Source organism: Myxine glutinosa, chromosome 3 (genome assembly GCF_964187855.1).
Source record: "Myxine glutinosa chromosome 3, kmMyxGlut1.1, whole genome shotgun sequence".
NCBI lineage: Eukaryota > Metazoa > Chordata > Myxini > Myxiniformes > Myxinidae > Myxine > Myxine glutinosa.
This window is the reverse complement of record NC_136263.1, coordinates 95332965-95360555: the sequence shown is the minus strand read 5'-3', so window position 1 is coordinate 95360555 and position 27591 is coordinate 95332965. Positions and strand designations below refer to the sequence as shown.

Genomic DNA, 27591 nt, shown 5'->3' with positions numbered 1-27591 from the left:
GATTGAACTGTTTGGCTTCCCTCTGGCCACTCTGCCATAAAGCCCAGATCGGTGGGGTGTTGCAATGATGGTTGTCCTTCTGGAAGTTTCTCCCATCTCCACACAGGATCTCTGGAGCTCAGCCAGAGTGACCATCGGGTTCTTGGTCACCTCTCTTACCAAGGCCCTTCTCCCCCTATTGCTCAGTTTGCCCGGGCGGCCAGCTCTAGGAAGAGTCCTGGTTGTTCCAAACTTCTTCCATTTAAGAATTATGGAGGCCACTGTGCTCTTGGGAACCTTCAATGCAGCAGAATTTATTTGTCGGCTTCCCCAGATCTGTGCCTCGACACAATCCTGTCTCTGAGCTCTGCAGGCAGTTCCTTCGACCTCATAGCTTGGTTTTTGCTCTGATATGCATCGTCAGCTGTGAGACCTTATATAGACAGGTGTGTGCCTTTCCAAATCATGTCCAATCAACTGAATTTACCACAGGTGGACTCCAATCAAGGTGTAGAAACAACTCAAAGATGATCAAGAGAAATGGGAGGCACCTGAGCTAAATTTCAAGTGTCATAGCAAAGGGTATGAATACTTATGTCAATGTGATATTTCAGTTTTTTTTTTAAAATAAATTTGCAAAACTTTCTAAAATCCTGTTTTCTCTTTGTCATTATGGGGTATTGAGTGTAGATTGATGAGGGAAAAAATGAATTTAAACGATTTCAGCATAAGGCTGCAACATAACAAAATGTGAAAAAAATGAAGGGGTCTGAATACTTTCTGAATGCACTGTATGTATGCATGTGCATCGATGTATGTATATATGTATTTGGGAATGTATGTATGTATGTATGTATGTATGTATGTATGTATGTATGTATGTATGTATGTATGTATGTGTGTGTTTGTACGTATGTACGTGTGTGTATCGGTGTGTATGCATGTATGCATGCATGTATGTAATTATGTATGCATGCAATTATGTATGCATGTCGGCATGTATGCATGCATGTGTGCATGTGTGTATGTATGAATGCACGCATGCATGTATATGTGCGTATATGTATGAATGCATGTATGCATGCATGTATGTGTCTATGTGTTATGTGTGTGTATATTGATGTGTTTATGTATGTATGTATGTATGTATGTATGTATGTATATGTGTGTGTGAGGGTGTGCATGTGACTGTATGTGTATGTGTGCATGTGTGTATGTGAATATGAATGTGTGTGTGTGTATTTGGTTTTGGCCGATAACTTTCTGAACCTCTCATATCGTATGTACACAAACGTAAGTCTTTCAGCGATCCCCCCACCCCCTATTAACGGTAATTTCACACAAAAGCCATTGAGAGGGGGTCACTGGACTCACGCCGGGCCAACTCACTATGTGCTGCATATTCTGCCCTTTGCCCCACCCATTCGGTTTTACTTCCAAACTCTATTTCGGTTTTATATCCGCGCACTCGGAGGATGTGATCATGTAGATTATTCGTTTCACTCCATATTTGAGCCCGAACTCTCTTTATAGTATAAACACCAAATGCATGGGATGACGAGCCTCACGTGGACAGGTATAAACGGTGAATCTCATGGGAACATTTACCTGAGGGGAAGTTTACCATAATGTATCGGTGTTCTATCAATTTTGTAAGTAATGTATAATCACGTGATGTAGGTACTGCAGTTAATATTTGCAAGTAATTGATGGACTAATGATCGCCCTTTAACTCGGGGCGTATCCTGATTACTGATGCTCATTTCGAAAGGGAGTAATTTGTCCAACGTCGCCCATTCCCCAGACCTGAGTGATGATCACGTGCTTTCCCGTGCACAAACAACTCGTGATCAAAGTGACCAAGGCACGTCCTGGAACAATACACCATCAAGGTGAGAGTATCCGTCTGCTTCGGTGAACGGTTCCAACGGTGTGTCGGATAAAGGTATATATTATGCGAACCGCCGTGGGAAGCACAGTAAAGCTGACGTTTCTGCCATTTAAGCCCATCGGACAAACAACAGGTTCTTCTTTAACTTCCCTGTCTTGCTCCGATGAAGGGCTCACAGCCGAAACGTCAGCTTTACTGCGCTTCGTACTGCAATGAATGTTCCTTTTGACAAGGTCCAATTGATATGACGTTTCATGTTGAAGATATATATATATATGTATACATTTCCGTTTAATAAACATTTACCTGCGGCAAGTTCAGCACGAGTAAGGTCAGGTACATATTAAATGACCATTTGAATTCCATGACGGTGTATCGACGTCAAATGTCGAAATGAGATGCAGCGGCCAGCGCGCGACCACGAGGCCACGCCCCAAATACTGGAACTCCCTGCCCCGCCCACCACGACCCCCACCCCATCATTTACCCCCGCAGGGCTCCTGCGCGTTGCTCAAGGCTCAACGCCAAGCACCTTGTCCCCGCCCCGGCAGGGTGGCATGGTGTGTCCGCGTCGTGCCCACTGTACGTGATATCCTTTCCGCCCCCTCCCCCCCCCCCCCCAGTACGTAACCGTGAGCTCCGCCCGCAGTACCGCCGGGACCGCGCGCAGACCGCAGCGCGCATTTCGACACGCGCGCGACCCCCAGCCAGACAAGAGCGACCCGAGGGCGGGACAGAGAGAAGGTCGCGATGAGAGGTCGCCGTGTACCGGTGTAAAGAGAAGGAAAAACAAAACAAACCCATCGGTGGGATTTTATTGCGTCATATCTATACTTCATCGTCGGAGTCGCTATAAAAAGCCCGAGTACAGTATATCAATAAGCGCGTGACGTCACAGTCGAAAAGTGTTGCTCCATCGGCGACCGGAGGAAGATTGGCGTCGAGCACGGAGCGTGTCCGAGCCGCCGCATTGGAAAACATTACGCAGCACTAAAAATACTCGGCGTGCGGACGCGCCAGCCGCCGGCCCGGTGCCTGCATGGCCGCCTGCGGGAGACATGGAGCTTTCCGCGGTGGGAGAGCGAGTGTTCGCCGTCGAGAGCATCCAGAAAAGGAGAATCCGGAAGGTAAGAGCGGCCGCGCTCCCGCGTCGTTGCCCGCCCGGGATGGCGCTGCCTCGGCCGAGCTATCGGGCCCGTTCGGTCTCGGCACCGAGCGCCTGCTGACGTTTCCCACCCACGCCTCGGCGTGCCTTGTGCGTGTGTTGCTGTTCCCAGGGCAGATTGCAGTATCTGGTGAAATGGAAAGGATGGACGCCCAAGTGAGTACACGGATGTTTAATACGCACCTCTTGCTCTTGTTCCGGTACGTACGTCGTGTGTGCGTCCACTCGGAGCCAGAGGCAAATGAACTACTCGTGTTCTCGATGTTTATTTGCAAAGTACTGGCGCCCCCCACCACCTGTAGGGGAGAGGGGAGTTGGGGGTTGGGGGGGAGTCGTGACGTTCTTGGTGATCGGTACTCGCTGTACCCCGGGGATGGTGATCGGTACTCGCTATACCCCGGGGATGGTGATCGGTACTCGCTATACCCCGGGGATGGTGATCGGTACTCGCTATACCCCGGGGATGGTGATCGGTACTCGCTATACCCCGGGGGTGGTGATCGGTACTCGCTATACCCCGGGGATGGTGATCGGTACTCGCTATACCCCGGGGATGGTGATCGGTACTCGCTATACCCCGGGGATGGTGATCGGTACTCGCTATACCCCGGGGATGGTGATCGGTACTGGCTATACCCCGGGGATGGTGATCGGTACTCGCTGTACCCCGGGGATGGTGATCGGTACTCGCTATACCCCGGGGATGGTGTTCGGTACTCGCTATACCCCGGGGATGATGATCGGTACTCGCTATACCCCGGGGATGGTGATCGGTACTCGCTATACCCCGGGGATGGTGATCGGTACTCGCTATACCCCGGGGATGGTGATCGGTACTCGCTATACCCCGGGGATGGTGATCGGTACTCGCTATACCCCGGGGATGGTGATCGGTACTCGCTATACCCCGGGGATGGTGATCGATACTCGCTGTACCCCGGGGATGGTGATCGATAATCGCTATACCCCGGGGATGCCGGGGCTCGGTGCTTGCACTCGTGGTGGGGATGCATGAGGGTGGGTGGTGGAGGGGAGGGTGTACGGGTGACCAGACTCACCTGTGAAAAAGATGTATGCAGACAAAAACATGGACATGTCCCTCTCCCGCTACCAGTCTCCTCTCTGAATGTCATATACAGGTACAATACCTGGGAGCCGGAGGAAAACATCCTGGACCCACGTCTCGTCATCGCTTTTGAGGAGAGGTGAGCGTGAGACGGTTTCGGAGTATCAGGGGAATTTGGTACACGGATCTGTTGACACTGTAAGAAGCAGGTGTTAGTTCCGTGTATGGAGGAGCGATGTTTGTGACTGTGTCTTGCAGGGAGCAGCGGGAACGCAATCTGGGATTCCGCCGGCGGGGTCCGAAGGCACGGCGCCTCGTGCTGCAGGTGCGTGCATGCACAAACCATCACAAGACTGTGTGTGTGTGTGTGTGTGTGTGTGTGTGTGTGTGTGTGTGTGTGTGTGTGTGTGTGTGTGTGTGTGTGTGTGTGTGTGTGTATAGAAAATCACCTGCAAGCCTTTAGTCGGACATGACATACCTAAGGAATCGAAGGTATGAAATGCAAACCCATGCTCCATTTATTTTTATGTCCTCTTTGCTGTGCCTCGTCCTCTGGCTTCATACGGCTTCCCGATCGCACAATAAACTCGGCAGACAAGCAGCAGCTTCTCTGTACAAGGTGAAACGGTCACCGTTGACAGCAGGATGAGTCCGAAGCGTGAGCACAACCCGGAAACCAATCGGACCCCTGGAACGTTCTCGAGTCGAGGCTCGCTCACCGTTTTGTGCCCAAATTGAGAGTGAAATCCCCAGAATCGAATGCGCTTCCTTCAACTAAAGGCTGATGTGAAAGCGTTGACAGCCATTTGCAATTGCCGGATGGCACTTAGATTTGGAAAATGCTCAACACGTGTTGGGAATGTCGTGTTGGGAATTCCGCTTGTGCTCTCTCAAACACTGTACGTGGTGTTTGTACTGTATTCATAAACGAGACGCCCCGTTGAAATCATCCTACACATGTGAGTTTTCATGCGTTTACCTTGAGCCAGACTCTGCGGGGCTTCTTTTCGTCATTTACCTTGAGCCAGACTCACTCTGCGGTGCTTCTTTTTGTCATTTACCTTGAGCCAGACTCACTCTGCGGTGCTTCTTTTTGTCATTTACCTTGAGCCAGACTCTGCGGTGCTTCTTTTTGTCATTTACCTTGAGCCAGACACTGCGGTGCTTCTTTTTGTCATTTACCTTGAGCAAGACTCTGCAGTGCTTCTTTTCGTCATTTACCTTGAGCCAGACTCACTCTGAGGTGCTTATTTTTGTCATTTACCTTGAACCAGACTCTATGGTGCTTCTTTTTGTCATTTACCTTGAGCCAGACACTGCGGTGCTTCTTTTTGTCATTTACCTTGAGCCAGACACTGCGGTGCTTCTTTTTGTCATTTACCTTGAGCCAGACACTGCGGTGCTTCTTTTTGTCATTTACCTTGTCATGTAATCGCCCACATTGCAAACATAGCTTATCACTGAACAAGCTGATAGATATGTGTATCCAGGGGAGTACCAAAGGTAACAATGACTGGCATTTTAATAGGTGTGATCATCGTGGCAATTATTGTGCAACTTTACCTGGTGCCTCGGTGTACACGTTTTCCTTGTTGACCATTTCATTAGCAGTGATTAACTGTGTAGTGACAATGTGTAGCATATTAAACTTTGGCATAGCTGGAGTTGGTCTGCGTTGGCGGACAATTCGAACGATACCACTTCTTCCCTGTTGCTCCGATGAAGGGCTGATGCCCGAAATGCTTGCCATGGTGGTTAGCAGACATTTGTAAATTTTCAACTGATAAAATGGAACCTGTGCAGTGATAACTTGTGTGGAAAACGTGGGCTCATGGCCTACAACGCTCATTGTCTCCTCTCGTAGCTTCCTGCTTTCGCTGGTGCTTCGGTGAGCAGCGAGTCCTGCAATCCTCTTCCACTGCGAACCCTGCCGGTCTCTCCCGGTCCGCTCAGCGACTCCGACCACGATTCCGCGGCCGAGGATGAACGCCTTGAGCGAGCGAGCGCCGAGCTAGAGGCCAACTCGCCCAAGCCACTGTACACCGAGGGCCACAACGGTGATGACGAAGCGGCGACGGCATCGCGTCTCGACCGGAATTCTTACGATGTAAACGCCGCTGCACGTGATGGGTCCTCGGGACAGGAGATAGACGTGGGCAGCATAGACGCAGTGCTGCGGCGGAGGCGAAAAGAAAGACCCGTGAACGGCAAGACGACGCGGCGAGCGAAGAGACGCGTCGATTGGAGACGAAGATGGCGGAAGAACGAGCGAGGGGAGGGAACGATGGACTTGAGACGTCTAAGGGCCTCGGTTCGCATCGCGACCGCCGTCGCCGAAACAGAGGGACTCCCAGCATCCCAAGGGGTCGGAGCGGCAAACACGTGGCAAGCAGAGTCCAGGTGGAACCCCCCCGGCATGCTCCTCCACAATGTGATCGTGACCGATGTCACAGCCAACCTGATCACGGTCACATTCAAAGAATCTTTCACTGTGGAAGGTTTCTTTAAAGAACGGGAGAACCCTCCGTCCGGCTGAGCCACGATGGGGTCCCCCCAACATCGCCGTTTGGTCCAATCGATCCTTTAAGCTGCTATTTAACTGAAAATGGAGTAAGCTGCTTCGAGTAGATGCTTATAATTCTATCATTAAACAATACACGAGGTTACTTCAAAATATACGTTGGTGATTTGCATATACCTTTAAAAGTGTCCACCTGTTTAAAACGTGCAGTTTGCATTCCGGTGTGTTTCCCTATATACTCTAGATGGCAAGTGGAACCCTCAATCAGTAGGTATATCAGGTGCATCTTGTTCGATGATTGTTATCATGAAACCCACGAGATTGAGCATTCATCGTCACGTCGGACGCAGGTGCTGGGTGTACACAGCGTTGCAAATGTACCACTCGTGTACCACTCGCTGTAGGTACTCCAGCGCCAATCTGTGCAACAACAGTCTGTCGTGCTTACGTCGAAAGCGTATTTTATAATATAAACTGCAATAGAAATACGTAAAACGTTTATATTATTTACTCGGTTTCCGGTTTTATATTTCACGCCAGACTTTACTTAAAGAAACAGCGAGTCGTGTTTTTTTTGGTTTCTATCTCTCTTCGGTGTTTTGTGTTTGTACACATCGAGTATATTCCACAAAAGAGTGCGCGTCTGCATTCCGCTCGATCGCCCTTGTGTCGTGAGGACGGTCCACCTGCCTCTCCACTGATCCCATTCCCGCCCTTCGCTGGCGGATCAATTGGCTGATAAGTTATCTGAGTTTACAGAAGTTTATATCATAAATGTGTCAGTCTTGGTGGATATGGGTTTGAGGGAAGGGGGATGGAGCAGAGGGGAGTAGTGGAAGTGAAAGGGATTTAACCCTGAGAGCATAGCGTTTCCACTAAGTTGGGTTTGAAAGTTTTTGTACACGAAGGTGGAGCCAAAGTTTTTACTGAAAGTTTGGAAGGCGATCCATAGGAAATACCGGTATAGTGCGGGTTAAGAGAGATGATGACAGTACGATTGCAGGGGATCGTTATTAATTTTGTGTGTTCCTTATGTCAGCTGACATGTAGAAGAAGTGTACTGCTAATCCAGATGCGTCAATGTGGACAAACATTCGTAATAAATGTTGAATGAACGTGCAGTTGTGTTTACCTCCAGTCCGCTCGTGGGTGTGACGAACATCCAGCACGAGACGGGTCGTCCTTCGCCCCGTAATAGGATCCACAAGGCGGAATATTATCCCTTTTGAAGGGCCTTTTCCTGAACTGGACACCGTAAAGGCATGGGACATGAAATGGCTACTGATGGCGTCTCACAGAGAGCGCTCTGTTTTATCAACAGAAATGCCTTGCTGTGCGAAGAACGAACCGCAAGTTGAAATAATACGAAATTCATTGATTGCAGGAGACTGGGTTCAGTTGGAACACATGTTCCTCTGAACTACCCAGCATCTCAACCGTTCCTTCACTTTTACACCTCCGTTGGTTTGCACTAAACAATGCGTCCGACAGCTTGATGATGGCGTCTCATGGAGAGCACTCTGTTTTATCAACCGAAACGCCTCGCTGTGCGAAGAACGAACCGCAAGTTGAAATAATACGAAATTCATTGATTGCAGGAGACCAGGTACAGTTGGAACACATGTTCCTCTGAACTACACAGCACCTCGACCCTGCCTTCACTTTTACACCTCCGTTGGTTCGCACTAAACAATGCGTCCGACAGCTTGATGATGGAGTCCACTCCTCTGACAAGCTGTAATGGCTCCTCGCATAAATGAGCAAAGTTGGACGTTTGTCCCACAGCTCCGAGTCGGGTGAATGCTGCACTTGTTTGAGAATGCGTTGCATGAAAAACGATGAGAGCTAGCCTTGCACTCCAGGTAATGACTGTGGTGATGTACGGCTGCGTCGAGTCTTCACCAGTGTGAGAAGCCTGAAGCTTAAAATGGAGTTCAGCGAGAAGAACTGGAACCGCGACGGATCTTGTACGTCTCCCATCACCTCAAGGTCATTTATACAAGTCTGCTGCGAGAGTCATGTGCTTTCACAGGAGAGTGTGTGTGTGTTTGTGCAGCCAAATACCTATTTGGACACAATGATAACCTGTTCGATATGCATACACTGTGCATATATGCATGGCGTATATGACCATTATTGCCTTTGCTTAGCATGCTATTACTTCTGTTGATGGAAGACCTATCGGCCCATCGATCTGCGACAAGCATCGACAGAAAATGGTGTCGTAACTGTGCAAATCAATGAACTAGGCGCTGGAAATTGTGTAGATAACATGTACATGAGTGTGTGCACAAAGTTGGCAAACTACATTCATACATGAACCTTTTTGCGATGCGTATGAATGGAGGAAAAGTCAGAGCGACAATTGATTTGCAATACACACACACACATACACACACACACACACACACACACACACACACACACACACACACACACATACACACACACACACACACATACACACACACACACACACATATATATATATGTATACTAAAGGGGGGTACCCGGCACTGCCCGGGGATAGGGAGGTACAAGGGGTGCCTAGCGCTGCCGGGTGAGCTTTTCCAGGGGGAGATTTCGGGATGTGTTGGACGTTGAAAAGCTGTGGAGTTATTGGCCTCATGGGGGTTAGTTTTTGCCTGCGGGCTGGCGGCAGCACTGCCTGACACCACATCCCAATATAAACTTTATAGCGGCCTTTGGTGGCCTCAAAACGACCTTCAAGGCAGCACCAATAGTGAGCTTAAAACCTTGAACCTTGCCCAGAGTATGAAGTACATACACCTAAAATTTGTGGCCTCTAGGTGCTACGGTTCGGCTGTGAAAAAGTAACTTACAAACACTTAAATATATATATATATATAACATGATGATGCAGAGATAGTGCATCTGCGTCTGAACTGTTATAGGTTTGATTCTCTACCCAACTCAAAACGGTGGGAGTGGTTCTTCGCAGGCAAGGGTTTTCAAAGTGCACCGTCACTCGGATGGACATTATTGCGGATATACCATCTGCTAGCATTAGCTGGTGGATGTGAAAGATCCCATGGTTTGAAGAGAACAAGGCGAGTTATTGACGGAATCATGAAATAAATCACAAATTCCTGCACTAACCCAATGCAGTCACATGTCATGCTTTGTTCGCCATTTTGTGAAATTATCGGACCAATCAACCTGTTGCAGCTAGCCACACCAAACTGTGGGATAAATTGGTACTACTAAATGAGCAGTAGACGTAAAAGACAACATTCATTTTTGTATGTAGACTCTGTGTTAATGCATATCACATGATGCTGTGATGACTTCATTATGCCTTTTCATTATACCATAAGAGGGCGATTTGTCTGTCTGTGTGTGTGTGTGTGTGTGTGTGTGTGTGTGTGTGTGTGTGTATCTGTGTGTGTGTGTGTGTTTGTGTGTGTCGCTATTTTTCTCAGGGATGGCTGAACGCATCTTTGTCAAACATTCAGGGGTTCATCAGTGAGTGCTGGGGAGTATTTTAGGCATAAAAAAAATTCTAAATAAAAATTGCGGATTGTTTTTGACCTGTTTAGGTTGTGAAAAGGAAATGTTTGTTTTGTGTGCATGGTAAGGCATCAATGTGGGTCCCACACATCAGATGGACACCAAACAGGGTGTCTAGTCTGCTACCAATAGTTAGTTTATATTAAAGACCCTATGGTGTCGATGAAAAAAATAGGTGACTTATATCACTAGCACCCTGAACAAATTACAAATTTCTGCCTGGACTGCAGGTAGCAAGTGATCTGGTCTTATTAGAGGATCCTAATTTACACCGGGTTGCACTACTTACTATCTTAGAGTGTGGTTGTTGTCTGGGCAGCAGCTTCTTCAACAAAGAAGACACAAAGTACAGGTTGAGTGTGTGCATGGCATCATGAAGTCAGGAGATTACCATGCCATTTTGGAGAACAATGTTCAACCTAGTGTTAGAAAGCTGGGTCTCCATCGAAGGTCATGGGTCTTGCAGCAAGACAATGACCCCAAACACATTTCAAAAAGCACCCAGGAATGGTTCAAGACAAAACGCTGAACTGTTCTGAAGTGGCCAGCAATGAGTCCAGATCTAAATCCCATTGAACACCTGTGGGGAGATCTGAAAACAGCAGTTGGGAGAAGGCACCCTTCAAATCTGGGAGAACTGGAGCAGTTTGCACAAGAAGAGTGAGCCAAACTGTCAGTAGAGAGGAAGCTCATTCATGGTTGTAGGAAACGCTTGACTGCAGTTATTTTGTCCAAAGTCTGTGCTACCAAATATTAAGTCTAGGGTGTCAATAATTTTGTCAAAGCCATTTCTTTTTATTTACTGATTTAAATGGATATATTAAGCTCTGAATCAAAAACAAAGGTTCTGTAATATTAACAGTGAAATAAAGAATTGTGGAGACCAAATACGTTTGTCAATTTCAACTTATTTTTAGAGATAATTGTGAGTTATTTCAAAAAAGTACAAGGGTGCCAATATTTTTGGCCACGACTGCATGTATATATATATATATATATATATATATATATATATATATATATGTATGTATATATATATATATATATATATATATATATATGTATGTATATGTCGACAGTATATGTATATGTATGTACATATAAATAAATTAATTAATTCATATATATATATATGTGCTGCACCACCTGTTAATAACAAGCATCAGCATCATGTGTCACATTTAGAGACAGCGTTGCTCATTTTGTTTAATTAATTCCTCGACTGCAACCTCACCTCCTAACTGGTGTTCAGCAGGGCAGAGACAATGCGTTCGTGTGGCAGAGGACGTTTGTTACTAACAGGTCGTGCAGCATTTACGATGGGACTCAACCTGTGCCTCGCTGCCTCATCAAGTTAGGGAGTTCGTTTTTCATTTAACCAGCGAAGCATGGTCATAAACTAGAACGGCACTCAGTGGAGAGCATACCTCCGCCAGGTTAACAGTTTACGTTTTGTATCCTCGAGAAGACAAGGAAATCACAATACAGAATCACATTTAATCAAAATCATCGGTCCACAACTTTTTGAGATATCCTGCTTTGTATCGTTTTTGGCCCCATCTCCCAATGGTGAAGATTCACATTAAAAATTCCAGTAGCCGGATCCGAATCCGGATCTTCACCAAAATCTAATCATTTCGTCCTTGTCACATATGCTACCTCTCTGCCAAATTTCATCCGAATCCGTCAACAACTTTTTTAGATGTCTTGTTCACAAACAAACGGACAAAGAAACAGACAGACAAACAGGGGTGAAAACATAACCTCCATCCACCTTTGGTGGCGGAGATAATAAAGGATTTGGCAGTATGTCATACTGACCAGCCCATAATAAGTGTGAAATCAAGAATGGCGGCTCTGCTTTCATTGATTCGTGACTATAAATCTCCGTTTTCAAAGACCTGAGTTTCACACGGATGCCACCCTAGTTTGGAGGTGTGTCAGCATAGTTTATGCGCATGACGTCAGCGTCATGTCACATTTATGTTCAGTGTTGCGCCTTTTGTTTAATATATATACTGAATATATATATATATATTTGGCTGGTATAGATACTAACTATCTATATATACATATATGGCTGGCAGAATGGCCAAGAGATATGCCCACGCACCTCGAAGCTGTCTCGCCTGGGTTTGAATCCTGATCCAGCTATAAACTGACATGCTGGTGTTTCACATGCAGGACGATTCATCAATGTGTGTTTTGTCCCTCGCAGGGACATTAAACTGTGTGTCCCATCTGCCTGCATTAGTTGGTGGACGTTAAAGATCCCACGGCGTCCTTCCTGAAGAATAGGCGAGCTATCGCTGGCACCAGGAACAAATTGCTGCCCTATCTACTGCTTGGAAGGCAATGGCAAACCACCTACTATAATCCTTGCCAAGATACTGCCCCGACGCACTGTAACAGTTATGGTACATCAGAATATGTGCACTTCCACAAGTTTTCCGAACGAGATACACGGAATAGTCCATAGTCCAATAAACTCCTTTTTATTTTAATATACAAGTACTGTATATGTAATAAGTAAGGAAATATTTTTTCTCCCTATATATATATATATCCATAAATTGCAAAACAAAAAACAGTTGACATTTCTTTACTGTCGTGAGTCTCGTTTGTAGAACTTGTTGCATGCATAAGTGGTGTAACATGTTTATTCCTCGTAGTTTCGAAGTTGATGTGAAATATTAAATGTCCATTTGAGTCTTTAATTAGCATGGGAGAAAGGGAGCGGGGGAGGTGGGATTTGGAAGTTTGGGGGGGGGGGGGGTGGGGAGGGAGGTGGGTGGGGAGGATCAGTCATGCAGAAAGATGAAAATGTACCATTTATAGCTTTTTTAAATTTCAATAAAGGTTGTGGTGTGATCCATCGTTTGTTGGATAACTCCCTCTTGATATTAACATGATTTGCTTCAATTACAGCATTTAGTCTTATTGCGACTTCCCCATTTGTATTGCGTAAACCTGCACACAGGCCAAATTGATTGACTCATGATGAGGTCGAAAATCGATAAGCAGATTGTTAAACCCACCAAAACCTTCCCCTATACCTGGTCTATATCTAACCCTCACTGCAAAATACAATTCACACATTGTTTTGCTGGATTCACGTTAGTTATTTTACTCAATAATTCCCGAGTCATGTCAGCTGATTAAACTAAAGTCCTTTTTTTCGATGCACATGGTATGTGACATATATTCGGCCGTCGTGTGCAACAATGTCAATCGTATTCTCACTTTTTCCCAAATTCAATAGAAAACAAGAAAGAGCAATCAGAGATTGCAAACCCTCGCCAGGATGTATTTTCATTGGTTGTTAAGGCTTTTGTGTTAAAATAAGTATGGCGGCCGAACCACGTGACCGATGACGTCATAATTATTTTTTCCTCTACCAATTTATGCCGACATGACGCTCAAGAAATGTCATCTTGCTAGGATGAAGTTTTGTACTTGTCGAATTATGACGTCATAATGGAGGCACCTATGACATCATCATTAACATATTTTATTCTCCACGGAGAGTTCTTTACAATGAGCTATGTCTCAATTTTTTCTATTCAGCGCTTTCCGAGATATAGAGGTGCAACGTATTTCGGTTTTTACAAGATGGCGGCCGAACCACGTGACCTATGACGTCACAATTTTAATATGCCAGGTGCAATCAAAAGTTCGGGTACATGAAAACTTTTTCCGTGCTATCAAACACCTACACACTCATGTCAGTGTCTTCTTTTCAAGGATAAGTTACTGAAACAAAAAATTCTCATCGTATAATTAACCGTTTGAATTATGATAATTATTACAATACTGTTATAATTCTCCTTTCAATTGCACTAGGAAATGCTTCTACGAATAGAATATCTTGGATGCTCTTGCACGTTGTCTGCACAAAGTCCCGCTTCATACACAGTTTCTAGACGTTCTACACGTTTACCATGTTGTCTTGCGAACAAATGACACAACAGACACGTCCCGAAGACGAACGTTTACAAGCACATCAGATTGTTCTATGAACTTTAAATGTCACTGAAGAAAATATTTTACAGAATAAGGTATATCTCGAAGCTGGGTTCTATTCTATTCAAATGATTGAATTATAATTGGTCCAAACTTTATTTAAGTACATAATTGGTAAGTTTCAATAAACCGGAACGGAAATGTGTGTGGAGGAAGTTTTCCCGCCAAAATGTATGTTTAAATATTTACTATTAATGATGTATACTTTGAAAGGGATGCAGGAAAACAAATATACTTTGCTTATATCATTCCCAACCATATATGACGCTATTATATGCAGTAATCGCACATGACCTATTTATAATATATTGAAGTGCGCGGTGCTACGCGCGCGACTTGTTACCAAGGAGGAAGCGGACAACGCGGTAAGTTTAATGTTCTTTATTCAAAGAGGTCACTGTAGCACTGGCGCGCTCCGGGCTGCGTGCCCGGTGTATATCCTGAGGCCACGCCTACCCCTCGGGCGTGGCCGCCGCCCACTTGGTGCGCGGAATGATGTCACCACGCCAGTGGGCTTTCGTGTCCGCCACACGCGCCCCCCCAGAATTCCCGCGCACCTGGAGGGCCAGTTTGCGGGGCAAACAGATGACCCGGCCGAAGCGCCCTCTGGCGACCGGCGGCGTCCGGGGTGCAGGGATGCCAGCTGGGATGCACCCGGCTGTACCCGGGATGGGTGCCGGACCGGGGGGTGGCGTGCCGGCTGTGCTGGGCGGTGCCGGGGTCCGCACGCGGGGGGGGGGCGGCCCCGACGCGGGGGCCGAGCCACCGGCGGTGGGTGGTCCACGTCGAGGTGGGCCGGCTTGAGTCGATCCACCGAGACGCGGTCGGGAGTACCGCCGATGTCCAAGGTGAAGTATTTCACCCCGGTCTCCAGCACGCGGAAAGGCCCGTCGTACGGGGGCCGCAGTGGTGTCCGGTGGAAGTCGTGCCGGACGAAGACATACTCCGTGGTGCGAAGCTCCGGGGCGACGTGCGTGGGTGGGTGCCCGTGGTGCGCCGTCGGCACCGGGGCGAACCTCCGGGCTGTCTCCTGCAGCGCGGAGCACTCCTGCGCCGCGGACCAAGGTGCCGTGGGGTCGGGGAGGAACTAGCCCGGCACCCGCAGCGGTTGTCCAAAGACCAACTCTGCCACGGATGCGCGCAGGTCCTCCTTGGGCGCCGTCCGGAGGCCCAGCAGGACCCAGGGGAGCCTGTCGACCCAGCCGCCGTCGCGGAGGGTGGCCCGGAGCACGGCCTTCAACGAGCGGTGGAACCGCTTGCCCAGGCCATTGGCCTGGGGGTGGTAGGCCGTGGTTCGGTGCAGCTGGACCCCGAGCCCCCGCGCGACTGCGGCCCAGAGCTCCGAGGTGAACTGGGGGCCGCGGTCGGACGAGATGTCCGACGGGGCGCCGAACCGGGCGACCCAGGTGGCGATGAACGCCTGCACGACGTCTGCCGCCGTCGTCGCCGCCAAAGGCACGGCCTCCGGCCACCGGGTGGTGCGGTCCACCATGGTAAGGACATGGGTGAAACCCCGCGAGGGGGGCAGAGGTCCCACCAGGTCCACGTGTACGTGGTCGAACCTTCGTTCCGGCACCGTGAACGGGGCCAATGGGGCCTGGGTATGCCGGTGCACCTTCGCGCGCTGGCACGCGAGGCACGTCCTGGTCCAGCCGCGGACGGTCTTCCGGAGGCCATGCCAGACAAACTTGTCGGCGACCAACCTCTGGGAGGCCTCCGTGCCCGGGTGGGACAGGCCGTGGATGGCGTCAAAAACCTGGCGCTGCCAGCCTGCGGGCACGATGGGGCGAGGCCGCCCGAAGGAGACGTCGCAAACGAGGGCCGTGCCCGCGCCATCGAAGGGCACCTCGGTGACGCGGAGGCCCGTGACGGTGGTCCGCAAGGCCTGGACCCCGGGGTCGGCGGCCTGGTCTGCCGCCATCCGGGCATAGTCGATGCCAAGGTGGACTGCGTGGGCGACGGCCCGGGAAAGGCAATCGGCCACCGGGTTGTCCTTTCCCGCGACATGTCGTGTACTCGGACACGGCCGCGAGGTGACGCTGTTGCCGGGCCGACCACGGCTCGGCGACCTTTCCCATCGCGAAAAACAGCGGCTTGTGGTCGACGAAGGCCGTGAACGCACGGCCCTCGAGCAGATGGCGGAAGTGCCTGACCGCCAGGTGAAGCCCAAGCAACTCGCAGTCGAAGGTACTGTAATGGCGTTCGGGCGGGCGAAGCTGCCGGCTGAAGAACGCCAGCGGATGCCAGGCACCACGCACCCATTGCTCGTTCACCGCGCCCACCGCGTAGTCCGAGGCGTCGGAGGTGAGGGCGATCGGTGCATCGGGCGCCGGGTGCGCGAGCATGGTGGCGTTGGCCAAGGCGAGCTTCGCGCCCGAGAACGCCGCGTCCATCTGCTCGGTCCAGGTAACGTCACCTTTGCCCGGCTTCCCTCGAAGGGCCTCGTGTAAGGGGCGCAGGAGCTGGGCGTTGTGGGGCAGGAACCGATGGTAAAAGTTTACCATGCCCAGGAACTCCTGGAGCCCCTTGATCGTGCGGGGGTGCGGAAACCCATTCACCGCCTCCACCTTGGCCGGTAGGGGGACGGCCCCGTGCCTGGTGACGCGGTGCCCCCAAAAGTCGATTTCAGCGACACCGAACCGGCACTTGGCGGGGTTCACGATCAGGCCGTGCTGGCCCAGACGTTCGTAGAGCGTGCAGAGATGGTGAAGGTGCTCTTCGCGGGACGCGCTGGCGACGAGGATGTCGTCCAGGTATACGTACAAAAAATCCAAGCCGCACGAAATGCTGTCCATGAGGCGCTGGAACGGCTGAGCCGCATTTTTCAAACCGAAGGGCATCCGAAGAAATTCGAAAAGCCCGAATGGCGTGATGACAGCCGTCTTCGGGATGTCCTCCGGCCTGACAGGGACCTGATGGTAGCCGCGTACGAGATCCACCTTTGAAAAGAAGGACATATTTGCCAAGCGGGCGGAAAAGTCCTGAATGTGGGGGACGGGGTAGCGGTCGGGGGTGGTGGCGTCGTTGAGGCGCCGGTAGCCCCCGCACGGTCGCCATCCCCCGCCGGTCTTGGGCACGATGTGGAGCGGCGACGCCCACGCGCTCTCAGAGCGCCGCACGATGCCGAGCCGCTCCAGCGTGGCGAAAGCCGCTTTCGCTACAGCGAGCTTCGTCGGCTCGAGGCGGCGTGCCCGGGCGTAGACCGGTGGCCCGGCGGTGGGGATGTGATGTTCCACCCCGTGCTTGACGGCCCCCGCCGAGAAGGTGGGCTGCGTGAGGGCCGGGAAACCCGCGAGGAGGTGGGCGAATTCGTCCGCTGCCGGAAGCGTACAGATGAACCTGGCCGGAACGGAACCGCTCAGCAAGCCGCTCGGCGAGCCGCTCGATGAGCCCCTCTGTGAGCTGCTCAACGAGGTGGGCAGCGCACACGCGAGTGATCTGAATGTCTCAGCCTGGACAAGCCTTCTGCACTTTACATCGACCAGTAATCCATTAGCACATAAGAAGTCCGCGCCGAGCAGTGCCATGGGCACGTCGGCCGTAACGAACGACCAACGGAAAACCTGCCCTCCAAACCGCAGGGAGAGACAGCGTTTTCCGTACGTGCGTATAGACGTACCATTGGCCGCAAGCAGCGCGGGACCTCGGCCCGCGGTGTGCTTGTCGGACGTACCGGCAGGAATGACACTCACCTGCGCTCCTGTGTCGCACAGGTAACGGCGCCCGGACAAGGTGTCCATTATGTACAGAAGGCTATTTGAATTGCCGACGCTCACTGTTGCCACCGAGCGCCGGCTCGCCCGTTTCCTGACCTGCCGAATGAGCACGGCGGGCGACACTGCCGAGCCTCGTGGCCGAACTTGGCGTGGAAGAAACACCAGGCGGGCAGCTGCGGCGACGGAGGCCGCGGTTTTCTTCGCGGCGGCGGCGGTGGTGGTGGGCGGGGCGTGGCGGCGGACACGAGGTGCGGTGCATCGGGGAAAGCCTCGGGAGCCTCGGGAGCGGCAACCACGCCAAGACTCGCCTGCGTGTCCAAAGCCGCATAGTATTTGTCGGCCTCGGCAGCGGGCGCACGGGGTTCCGATAACGCGGAACCAGCCAAAGCGAGGCGGACTCGTGCTGGCAGCTTGCATCGAAATAACGCCCGGAATAGAGCGTTCGGGGTTTCGTCGCCCATGAGCGCCAGCATATGGTCCATACGGACTGACGGTCGCGTGTCCCCGATCTCGGGGAGGTGCAAGAGGCGATCGGCCCGTGCGTCCACCGTAAGGCCGAACGTGGCGAGGAGGAGACGCTTGACCGCCTCGTACTTGCCGTCGGCAGGTGGATCCCTTCGGACTGATACGACGCGGGTGGCCGTGCCGGGCCCGAGGGCGGCGACCACGTGGCAGTACATGGTCTCGTCCACCGTGATGCCTCGAAGTCGGAACTGGGCTTCTGCCTGCAGGAACCAAACTTCGGCTTGCGACTCCCAGAATTCGGGGAGGTTGATGGAGACCGCGTTGGTAGCCATTGTTGCGGCGGTTTCAGGTGGTCAGCGACGGCTGACTCGAATGTCGGAGGTCACCAATGAAGTGCGCGGTGCTACGCGCGCGACTTGCTACCAAGGAGGAAGCGGTCAACGCGGTAAGTTTAATGTTCTTTATTCAAAGAGGTCACTGTAGCACTGGCGCGCTCCGGGCTGCGCGCCCGGTGTATATCCTGAGGCCACGCCTGCCCCTCGGGCGTGGCCGCCGCCCACTTGGTGCGCGGAATGATGTCACCACGCCAGTGGGCTTTCGTGTCCGCCACAATATAATATACTTATATAAATCTTACTATAATTCACCAAATGTCTGTCTGTCTGTTCGAAGGTACCGTAAAAACTGCTGAACTGATCGCAAAGATATTTTTTGTGGGTAATCCTGGGACCCCTGGGAGTAAAATAGGCTATTTAGTTTTCCCAATTTCAGCTTTAGTCTCCAGCATTCTCAGGTTTGGACTTCCGCATAACATTCGCGTTTGCATGATGTTCATTGTGACGTCTTATTACGTCGAGCAACGGTACCCGCCCTATGGGCGGGGCTTCAATTAGGAGGCCCAAATGAAAAGGCTAAATATCGGAAATTGAAGCCTTTTTTTCTTTTAAACGATTTATATAAACATCCGTCATGCGGAAACGTCATGCGGGAGCAAGTATCAGCAGGATGTGGCACTGTGGCAGTCCACGTTTGCACCGATCGCTGCACCGTGTGCCGCACAAACGACTGCACCGATCGCTGCACGGCTGCATCGATCGGATGTGGCATGAAGGAGGATCTGCACTTCGGCATGAAGGAGGATCAGATCTAACAGATCGCTGTCTCCTTCGATCTTGCCAAGGCCGTAACACCTATCGGCTCAAAATCCTTTTAACTGTTGATTTGGTACGGTTACACGTATCGGGAATTTGGTACACGTATCGGGAGTACATACGACACAGCGATTGTGAACACTATTATCGATCACGATTCACGATCACGATCATCACGATCATGGTGTATCGATCACGATTTGAAACACGATGGAATAATATTTACCGATATGAACAGTGATGTGGCTTTTATTGAAATTCCAAAGATACTGTTTAGATTTTGATGATTTGCGTGTGATATGATTCAACTGATGTTTATATTAATATAGTTTAAAATGTTTATCGTTTAAAATAAAAAAAGCCTTCAATTTCTGATATTTTGCCACCGCCATGTGCAGATTCGCCACGGACCCACGATCAATGTTTCTCGACGTGAACGTACCCGTTTGTTTGCGAACAGGTACGTTTTTCATGGAAGCTTCCAGGACTAGTCCTTCACGAACTTGCTCTCCATGTCTGATGTGCATGATGTGCAACTGAAGGTGCCACAGGAATGTGGAATTTATTGGTTTCATGCTTTAGCATTCACCGTATCTGCATTGCCTGTTTGCTTCTGGCCTCCCACCCGTGCGTAGCACGGGTATTTCTCTAGTTCATATAATATATATAAAATACTCATGCTGTAAATCATATTTAATATGCACACTGATATTAAATGCTTTCTTTATGGTAATGGTAAATTCCCTCTGCAATGAGATGTGACGTCATCACTATGGCTTTGTAGAATGCATCCCTCTTCATGTGAAAAACAGCACATGCAAAATATAGATAACTAGCCGAAACCCGTGGAACATCCACGGAAGGGAGGATGTGGTGTATGGATAGAGTGTACCATTATGGATGGCATAGGCCATAGGGGATTTGCTTGTCCGAGTAAGAGTTAGGAAGAAAGATGAGAATGAAGAGTGCATATATGAACAACGATCGCCGACACCGGCACAAATGCATGCTCTGGATTGTCCACTCAGTGGACGGCTTGCTTTCGCCTTCGCCTGTCCAATCAGCGGACGGCTTGCTTCGCCTTCGCCCAGCAGACGCCAATACGATGGCGTCGTAAGATGGCGTCGTATCGGCAGTTGATCGGATGCTTTTGGGCCCCAACGTCGGCTAATTCAGGTTTTCGAGTACGGCTGTACGTGATAAACAAAGACCGCGGTTCGTAGATCGTAAATCCATTAGTGCCGTGGGCATCGGGTCACTGGGTGCGGCGTAAAAGGGATAACAAAGTCGAGTCCTTACGCTATTATTATATAGACTAGCTGAAACCCGTGGAACATCCACGGAAGGGAGGATGTGGTGTATGGATAGAGTGTACCATTATGGATGGCATAGGGGATTTGCTTGTCCGAGTAAGAGTTAGGAAGAAAGATGAGAATGAAGAGTGCATATATGAACAACGATCGCCGACACCGGCACAAATGCATGCTCTGGATTGTCCACTCAGTGGACGGCTTGCTGTCGCCTTCGACTGTCCAATCAGATGAGACAGCTGGCTTAACGTCCTCTGATGCGACGTCACACCTGCGAGGTATCAGGAGGCGGGAACCGAATCCAAAACAGAAGCTAAAGTAAAGACCATCGGAGATCTCCTGCGGCAGCGTTTCTAACCGATGTGGTAAAGTACAGTACGTACAGTAAAGGACATTCTCATTGATCCGTTGATTAACTATAACTGACCTGCGCCGCCCTGCTGTAGCTTGACATGTTAGCAGGTACTCTGACCTTTTTCACAACTTCAAATGGCGTTTCATAAAATCCTGCTGTGACTCGACATGCGCCGCACCATAATCATTGGCTCATAAAACCCTACACTGCTACAGAGGATTATACTACCACCGGAAGCCGGCACTTGGTTGTCCACAGAGGGAGGGAAGAAACACACCATGTGGAATGAAAAACAAAATGCTTTAAAATATTCAAGAAAGAAACATTTTTTTCCATTTAATATTCCGTAAGTATTTATTGTCCGACTAACGATTGTCAAAATAAGAACCTGCTTTGGGCAATCGCACACCCTACCGTCGAGGCTGCTTTTACAGAATAAGAAGGAAATAATTAAATGAATGCTTTCCTATTTACATCGTTGAGTCAATACGTCAAAAAATCATTTTTAGCCGCGTCGCAGACGCTGCTCATAGAGTGCCCTCTGCTGTTGTTCTTGTTCTTGTTCTTCTTCTTCTTCTTCTTGTTCTTGTTGTTCTTGCAGAGAAGACAAAACCTCAAAGCTCCACCCATTCTGGGAACCATAGTTCCACCCATTGTGGGAGAGGCTTCATATAAACAAATATCCACCATTTTATTAACTCGCATTGCTTTGAGGCCTGTTTTGTAGGCCCGTGGTGTCTTGCTCTCTCACACAGTTTTCTTTCAAATCAAATTCGATATATCATTTCATTTTTCACAGTCGCTAACATAGTTTTAGACTCGGTTGAAAAAAAACGGGAAGAAAATCCGATGAAAGTTGCCCTTTATAGAACGAAATGAATTCTCAAAGGCCTGTAACTTCAAGTCCATTGAGATTTATATTTTTAAAATTAAAACAAAATGTTCAGTCATATGGTCATGTCATGGTCAGTCATACACCGCCCGAAATAACAGACGGAAAAATGCCGAGATATATATATTTTGTTTAAATCGCGGCATGGTCAGTCATAAACCGCCCGAAATAACAGACGGGAAAATGCCGAGATATATTAAAAATTCGTCCATTTGATGACAATCGTCACGATGAAATATTTAATTTATACGTCGTCACAATAATGTGGAGAGAGGAGCATAGCTCGTTCACGTGTCGCCACATACGGGAAATTGCCGAGATATATATTTTTTAAAATCGCGGCATGGTCAGTCATACACCGCCCGAAATAACAGATGGGAAAATGCCGAGATATATTAAAAATTCGTCCATTTGATAACAATCGTCACGATGAAATATTTAATTTATACGTCGTCACAATAATGTGGAGAGAGGAGCATAGCTTCGTTGATGTGTCGCCACACACGGGAAATTGCCGAGATTTTTTTTTTTTAAATCGCGGCATGGTCAGTCATACACCGCCTGAAATAACAGACGGGAAAATGCCGAGATATATTTAAAATTCGTCGCCACACACGGGAAATTGCCGAGATATATTTTCACTTTGCACAAAAATAACATCAAGTAATCGAATCAATAGGAATGTCCTGTGCCTATAACATCGACGTTATAGGCACAGCTGCATCTAGGCATTGTGTAACATCGACGCGGCTTTTGTTTTAATTAAAACTTTTTGTACTTGTTTAAACCTGTAATCACTGGTTGTAGGGAATGCAGATTTGACGATCAGCTGATTTATGTGTGTGTGTGTGTGTGTGTGTATTTTAGACTTGGACAATATAAGAAGGAAAATTGCTTTGCAATACATGCCCATTTGCAAGTTTCAGATCAATATCAGTAAGCAGTAAGCACGGCCCATTATTTAATGACACCCCTCGACTGTCCAATCAGCGGACAGCTCGCATCGCCTTCGCCCAGCAGACGCCAATACGATGGTGTCGAAAGATGGCGTCCTATCGGCCGTTAATCGGATGCTTTTGGGCCCCAAAGTCGACTAATTCAGATTTTTCGAGTGTGGCTGTACGTGATAAACAAAGAGCGCGGTTCGTAGATCGTAAATCCATTAGTGCCGTGGGCATCGGGTCACTGGGTGCGGCGTAAAAGGGATAACAAAGTCGAGTCCTTATGGTATTATTATATAGACTAGCCGAAACCCGTGGAACATCCACGGAAGGGAGGATGTGGTGTATGGATAGAGTGTACCATTATGGATGGCATAGGGGATTTGCTTGTCCGAGTAAGAGTTAGGAAGAAAGATGAGAATGAAGAGTGCGTATATGAACAACGTATTTATTGCAATCTACTTAAATGACAACGCTACGATATACTTTTGAAAATATCACGTACTGTCTCGAAGTCAATGCCATCCTTTTATCTCTTCGTATACAACTCACTGATTTCTACCTTATCGTGAACAGGGTAAAGCCTACTTTGATAATCATGAACGGTGGCAGATGCAGGAGTTGGTGAAACGAAAGGGGGGGGGGGCTGATCATGACCTACCCTACGCCAATATGACTCAGCCAGCTGATTCAGAGACAACGCAGGAATTGCAAAGTTACCATCATATTGAGTCAACTTACACACTGGCTAGCACGTAGCAGCCAGTCTTTGAGGAACAATAAACTGCTCTATTCACGGTGCTTAAGTTAATCCTTCAAATCATTTAAAAACAACCCAACGTTGACGAAGCATGGCATACGAGGCCCGTTCAAAAAGTTCACGGAACGACGTACTCTCAAAGGTCTGAGGCCAAAATGTTTGTTTTTTTCCCGCCTTACACAACGGAAACAACAACTGGATAGGTAGGGCCGAGGCCTACGCCTACGTTTCGTCACTCGGCGAAGTACACTTTGTTTTAAGCTTTCAGAAGCTGAAGCCTTGGTATTTATTGCTTTATATGATACTGATGGGCTGCTGATCGGTTTCACTTTGTTGTAATCACAGTATATGGAAGAAGTTATGGTAAACCCACCTGATGAGGTTAGCGTACAGCGTGATCGACGACACCGGCACAAATGGCGGAATGCATGCTCAGGATTGTCCACTCAGTGGACGGCTTGCTGTCGCCTTTGACTGTCCAATCAGCGGACGGCTTGCTGCGCCTTCACCCAGCAGACGCCAATACGATGGAGTCGTAAGATGGCGTCGTATCGGCCGTTAATCGGATGCTTTTTGGCCCCAACGTCGGCTAATTCAGATTTTTCGAGTATGGCTGTAGGTGATAAACAAAGAGCGCGGTTCGTAGATCGTAAATCCATTAGTGCCGTGGGCATCGGGTCACTGGGTGCGGCGTAAAAGGGATAACAAAGTCGAGTCCTTCCAGTATTATTATATAGATTATTATATAGATAGCTCTTAAAGGTCCACAGCCACGGAATCTCACTTAAAATGCATTTGATGTCATCTAAATGTCTTTTTATGGTGAATTCAAATATGGCATTGATTTTTTATTATATTCACTCTGAAACATTAAAAATGAAAGAAAACCGAACCACTTGGGAACGCCCCTAAAAATTCTGCCCCATACCTCAAAGCCGATGACGTAATCCATGTGACGTCACCTCCAGAACGCAGCTCGCTCGCAAGCATGCTCCACGTGCATTTGCTTGATACAAAACAAACACTTATTTTAACTCCGATTTACATTCTGTTTCCACTTTTAGTGAGAAGTAGGGGTCTGTGCAACCATTCATAAACTTTATTTGGTGCAAATCGGATAATTTTTAGCCGAGTTACCTCAGACCACGAGTTGTTATTTATATATTAATTCACACATAGTTGAGTACGTGCAGGCCGCTCCACGGAGCGACCTTGCGGCCTTGTTTTAACTCCGATTTACATTCTGTTTCCACTTTTAGTGAGAAGTAGGGATCTGTGCAACCATTCATAAACTTTATTTGGTGCAAATCGGATAATTTATAGCCGAGTTACCTCAGACCGTGAGTTGTTATTTATATAATTCACACATAGTTGAATACGACCCGAGAATCGCAACGTCACTCCATTTAACTTTATTAAAATGACGATAAAGACGTTTCCTTATATATCCTAATTTAAAATGTTCAAGGGAATAAAAAGACCATTTGGTTCACACCACTCGACTGTCCAATCAGCGGACGGCTCGCATCGCCTTCGCCCAGCAGACGCCAATACGATGGCGTCGTAATATGGCGTCGTATCGGCCGTTAATCGGATGCTTTTGGGTCCCAAAGTCGGCGAATTCAGATTTTTCGAGTATGTCTGTACGTGATAAACAAAGAGCGCGGTTTGTAGATGGTAAATCCATTAGTGCCGTGGGCATCGGGTCACTGAGTGCGGCGTAAAAGGGATAACAAAGTCGAGTCCTTATGCTATTATTATATAGATGGCAAACCAAATTATTTTGCATTTCCTCTTTGCATGCATTATACTCATATAAACAATAACAATTTCATGATGAACCGCCCGAAATTTATGACTTTATTCTCTTTGCTGAAACGACCTAATTTAATGACGTTCGAATGAATATAAATAAATGCATATACAGTATAATGCATATATGAACCAACTTGGTATAAAGGTTTGAGCCTCCGCTCTGAGTCTGGGAGGTCGGTGGTTCAAACGTGGTCTGAGTCATACCAAAGACTTCAAAAATGGTACGAGCTGCGCTGCTTTTTTGCTTAGCACTCGACATTGAAAAGGATAGAGCAAATACAAACAACGCTGGGAGGGCAATGGCAAAAACATCCATTATAACCCTTGCCAAAGAAGTGCTTCAGCAGCACCAACACTCTGTGAGGAGTGTGGTACATCAAAATTGAAAAGTATATATATATATATATATATATATATATATATATATATATATATATATATATATATATATATATATATATATATGTATATATGTATATATATGTATATATATATATATATATATATATATATATATATATATATATATATATATATATATATATATATATATATATAACTGTAAGAAATAGTAGAAACTCCAAAGTACGAGCAGGGCGTCTCATTTGTATTGAATATATAATCGTTAGATTAAATAAGACGCGGACGTAGCTTCAGGACGTCGATCTTTAATTGTCGACAAGCTTTCGACCAACAAAGGTCTTCTTCTGAGTCAGCCCCAAGTTCAACGGAAGTTTCCGTTGAACTTGGGGCTGACTCAGAAGAAGACCTTTGTTGGTCGAAAGCTTGTCGACAATTAAAGATCGACGTCCTGAAGCTACGTCCGCGTCTTATTTAATCTAACGATTATATATATATATATATATATATATATATATATATATATATATATATATAATATATATATATATATATATATTTATATATGTGTGTGTGTGTGTGTGTGTGTGTATGTTTACACAGTCTTTTCACTTTTGTGGTGCTTTCCCCTATTAAACATTTGCAGCATGTTAGAAGTGTGCAATATAGGTTGATAATTCAAGTGTGAAAGTCAATGTATTATTACAGTTACTTTTAAGTATGTAAAATAAATTAGGGAATTGGAAAAGTTTTATTTTTCTGATACATGTATTATATTATCATGTGCCCGTAATATCCACTTACCTCAAAGAAAATATGCAGGAAACAGTTTGTGAATTTTGTACAGTAAATAATAAAATAAATATTGAAGTAATAAACAACAGTTACGTCAATGCGAATTACAATAAACCACAATAAAAGTTGCAAATTAGTGAAGATGAGAATTTCGTTTTCATCAGATTGTTCCCTTGCTTGAAAGTCTATGAGTGAGTTCAGAATGATGCCAAGGAAGCAACTTTCAACAGAACAGCGTATGAAGATCCAAACTGCGAGAAGAAGGGCACACAATGATGAACATAGCAGAATGGCTGAAGATCTCCTACAATAGAGTGAGTTAAACTTTGCAATGCCTGAAATAAACTGGTACAAGCCAAAAAAGGCCAGTAAGACCCAGAAGAACCCCCCCAGGGCATGACAAGCACTTTAAGTTTCTCAGCGTACACAATAGAAGAAAATCAAGTCAGCAGCTGAGAAATGAAATGAGAGCAGGCCTGAACATTAACGTCTCATCCAGCACTGTGCGCAGAAGGCTGATTGCAGAAGGTCTCCATTGCAGAGTTGCAGCAAAGTGACCATTGCATAGAATAAGGTGAAAAGACTGAAATTTGCAAGGCTACATCAAGATTGGGTGACTGAACAATGGAATCGGGTACTCTAGTCTCATGAATCGAAGTTTTAACTTTTTGATCAAAGAGACGCCAGTTCGTATGTCAAAGACTTGGAGAACATTATGACATGCAATGTTTACAGCCTACTGTTAAACATATCGAGTCTGGTGTTGGCTTAGCGGTTAGGGATCCTCGGATCCTGGGTTCAGAATCCCGGTTGATTGCTGATTTAACGCCAGGGGGGTTGACTCAGCCTGTCATC

The 27591-nt window shown here is 47.7% G+C and overlaps 1 protein-coding gene across 1 annotated transcript; it reads left to right on the top strand.

Annotated features, from left to right (window-relative positions):
- The first annotated feature begins 2411 nt into the window (after positions 1–2411).
- LOC137423366 (chromobox protein homolog 8) lies at positions 2412–7743 on the top strand. Its single transcript, XM_068110435.2, has 5 exons — positions 2412–2997; positions 3148–3191; positions 4175–4240; positions 4360–4426; positions 5966–7743. The coding sequence occupies exons 1-5, from the start codon at positions 2929–2931 to the stop codon at positions 6635–6637; spliced, it is 918 nt and encodes a 305-aa protein (XP_067966536.1). The 5' UTR covers positions 2412–2928; the 3' UTR covers positions 6638–7743.
- The last annotated feature ends 19848 nt before the right edge of the window (positions 7744–27591 follow it).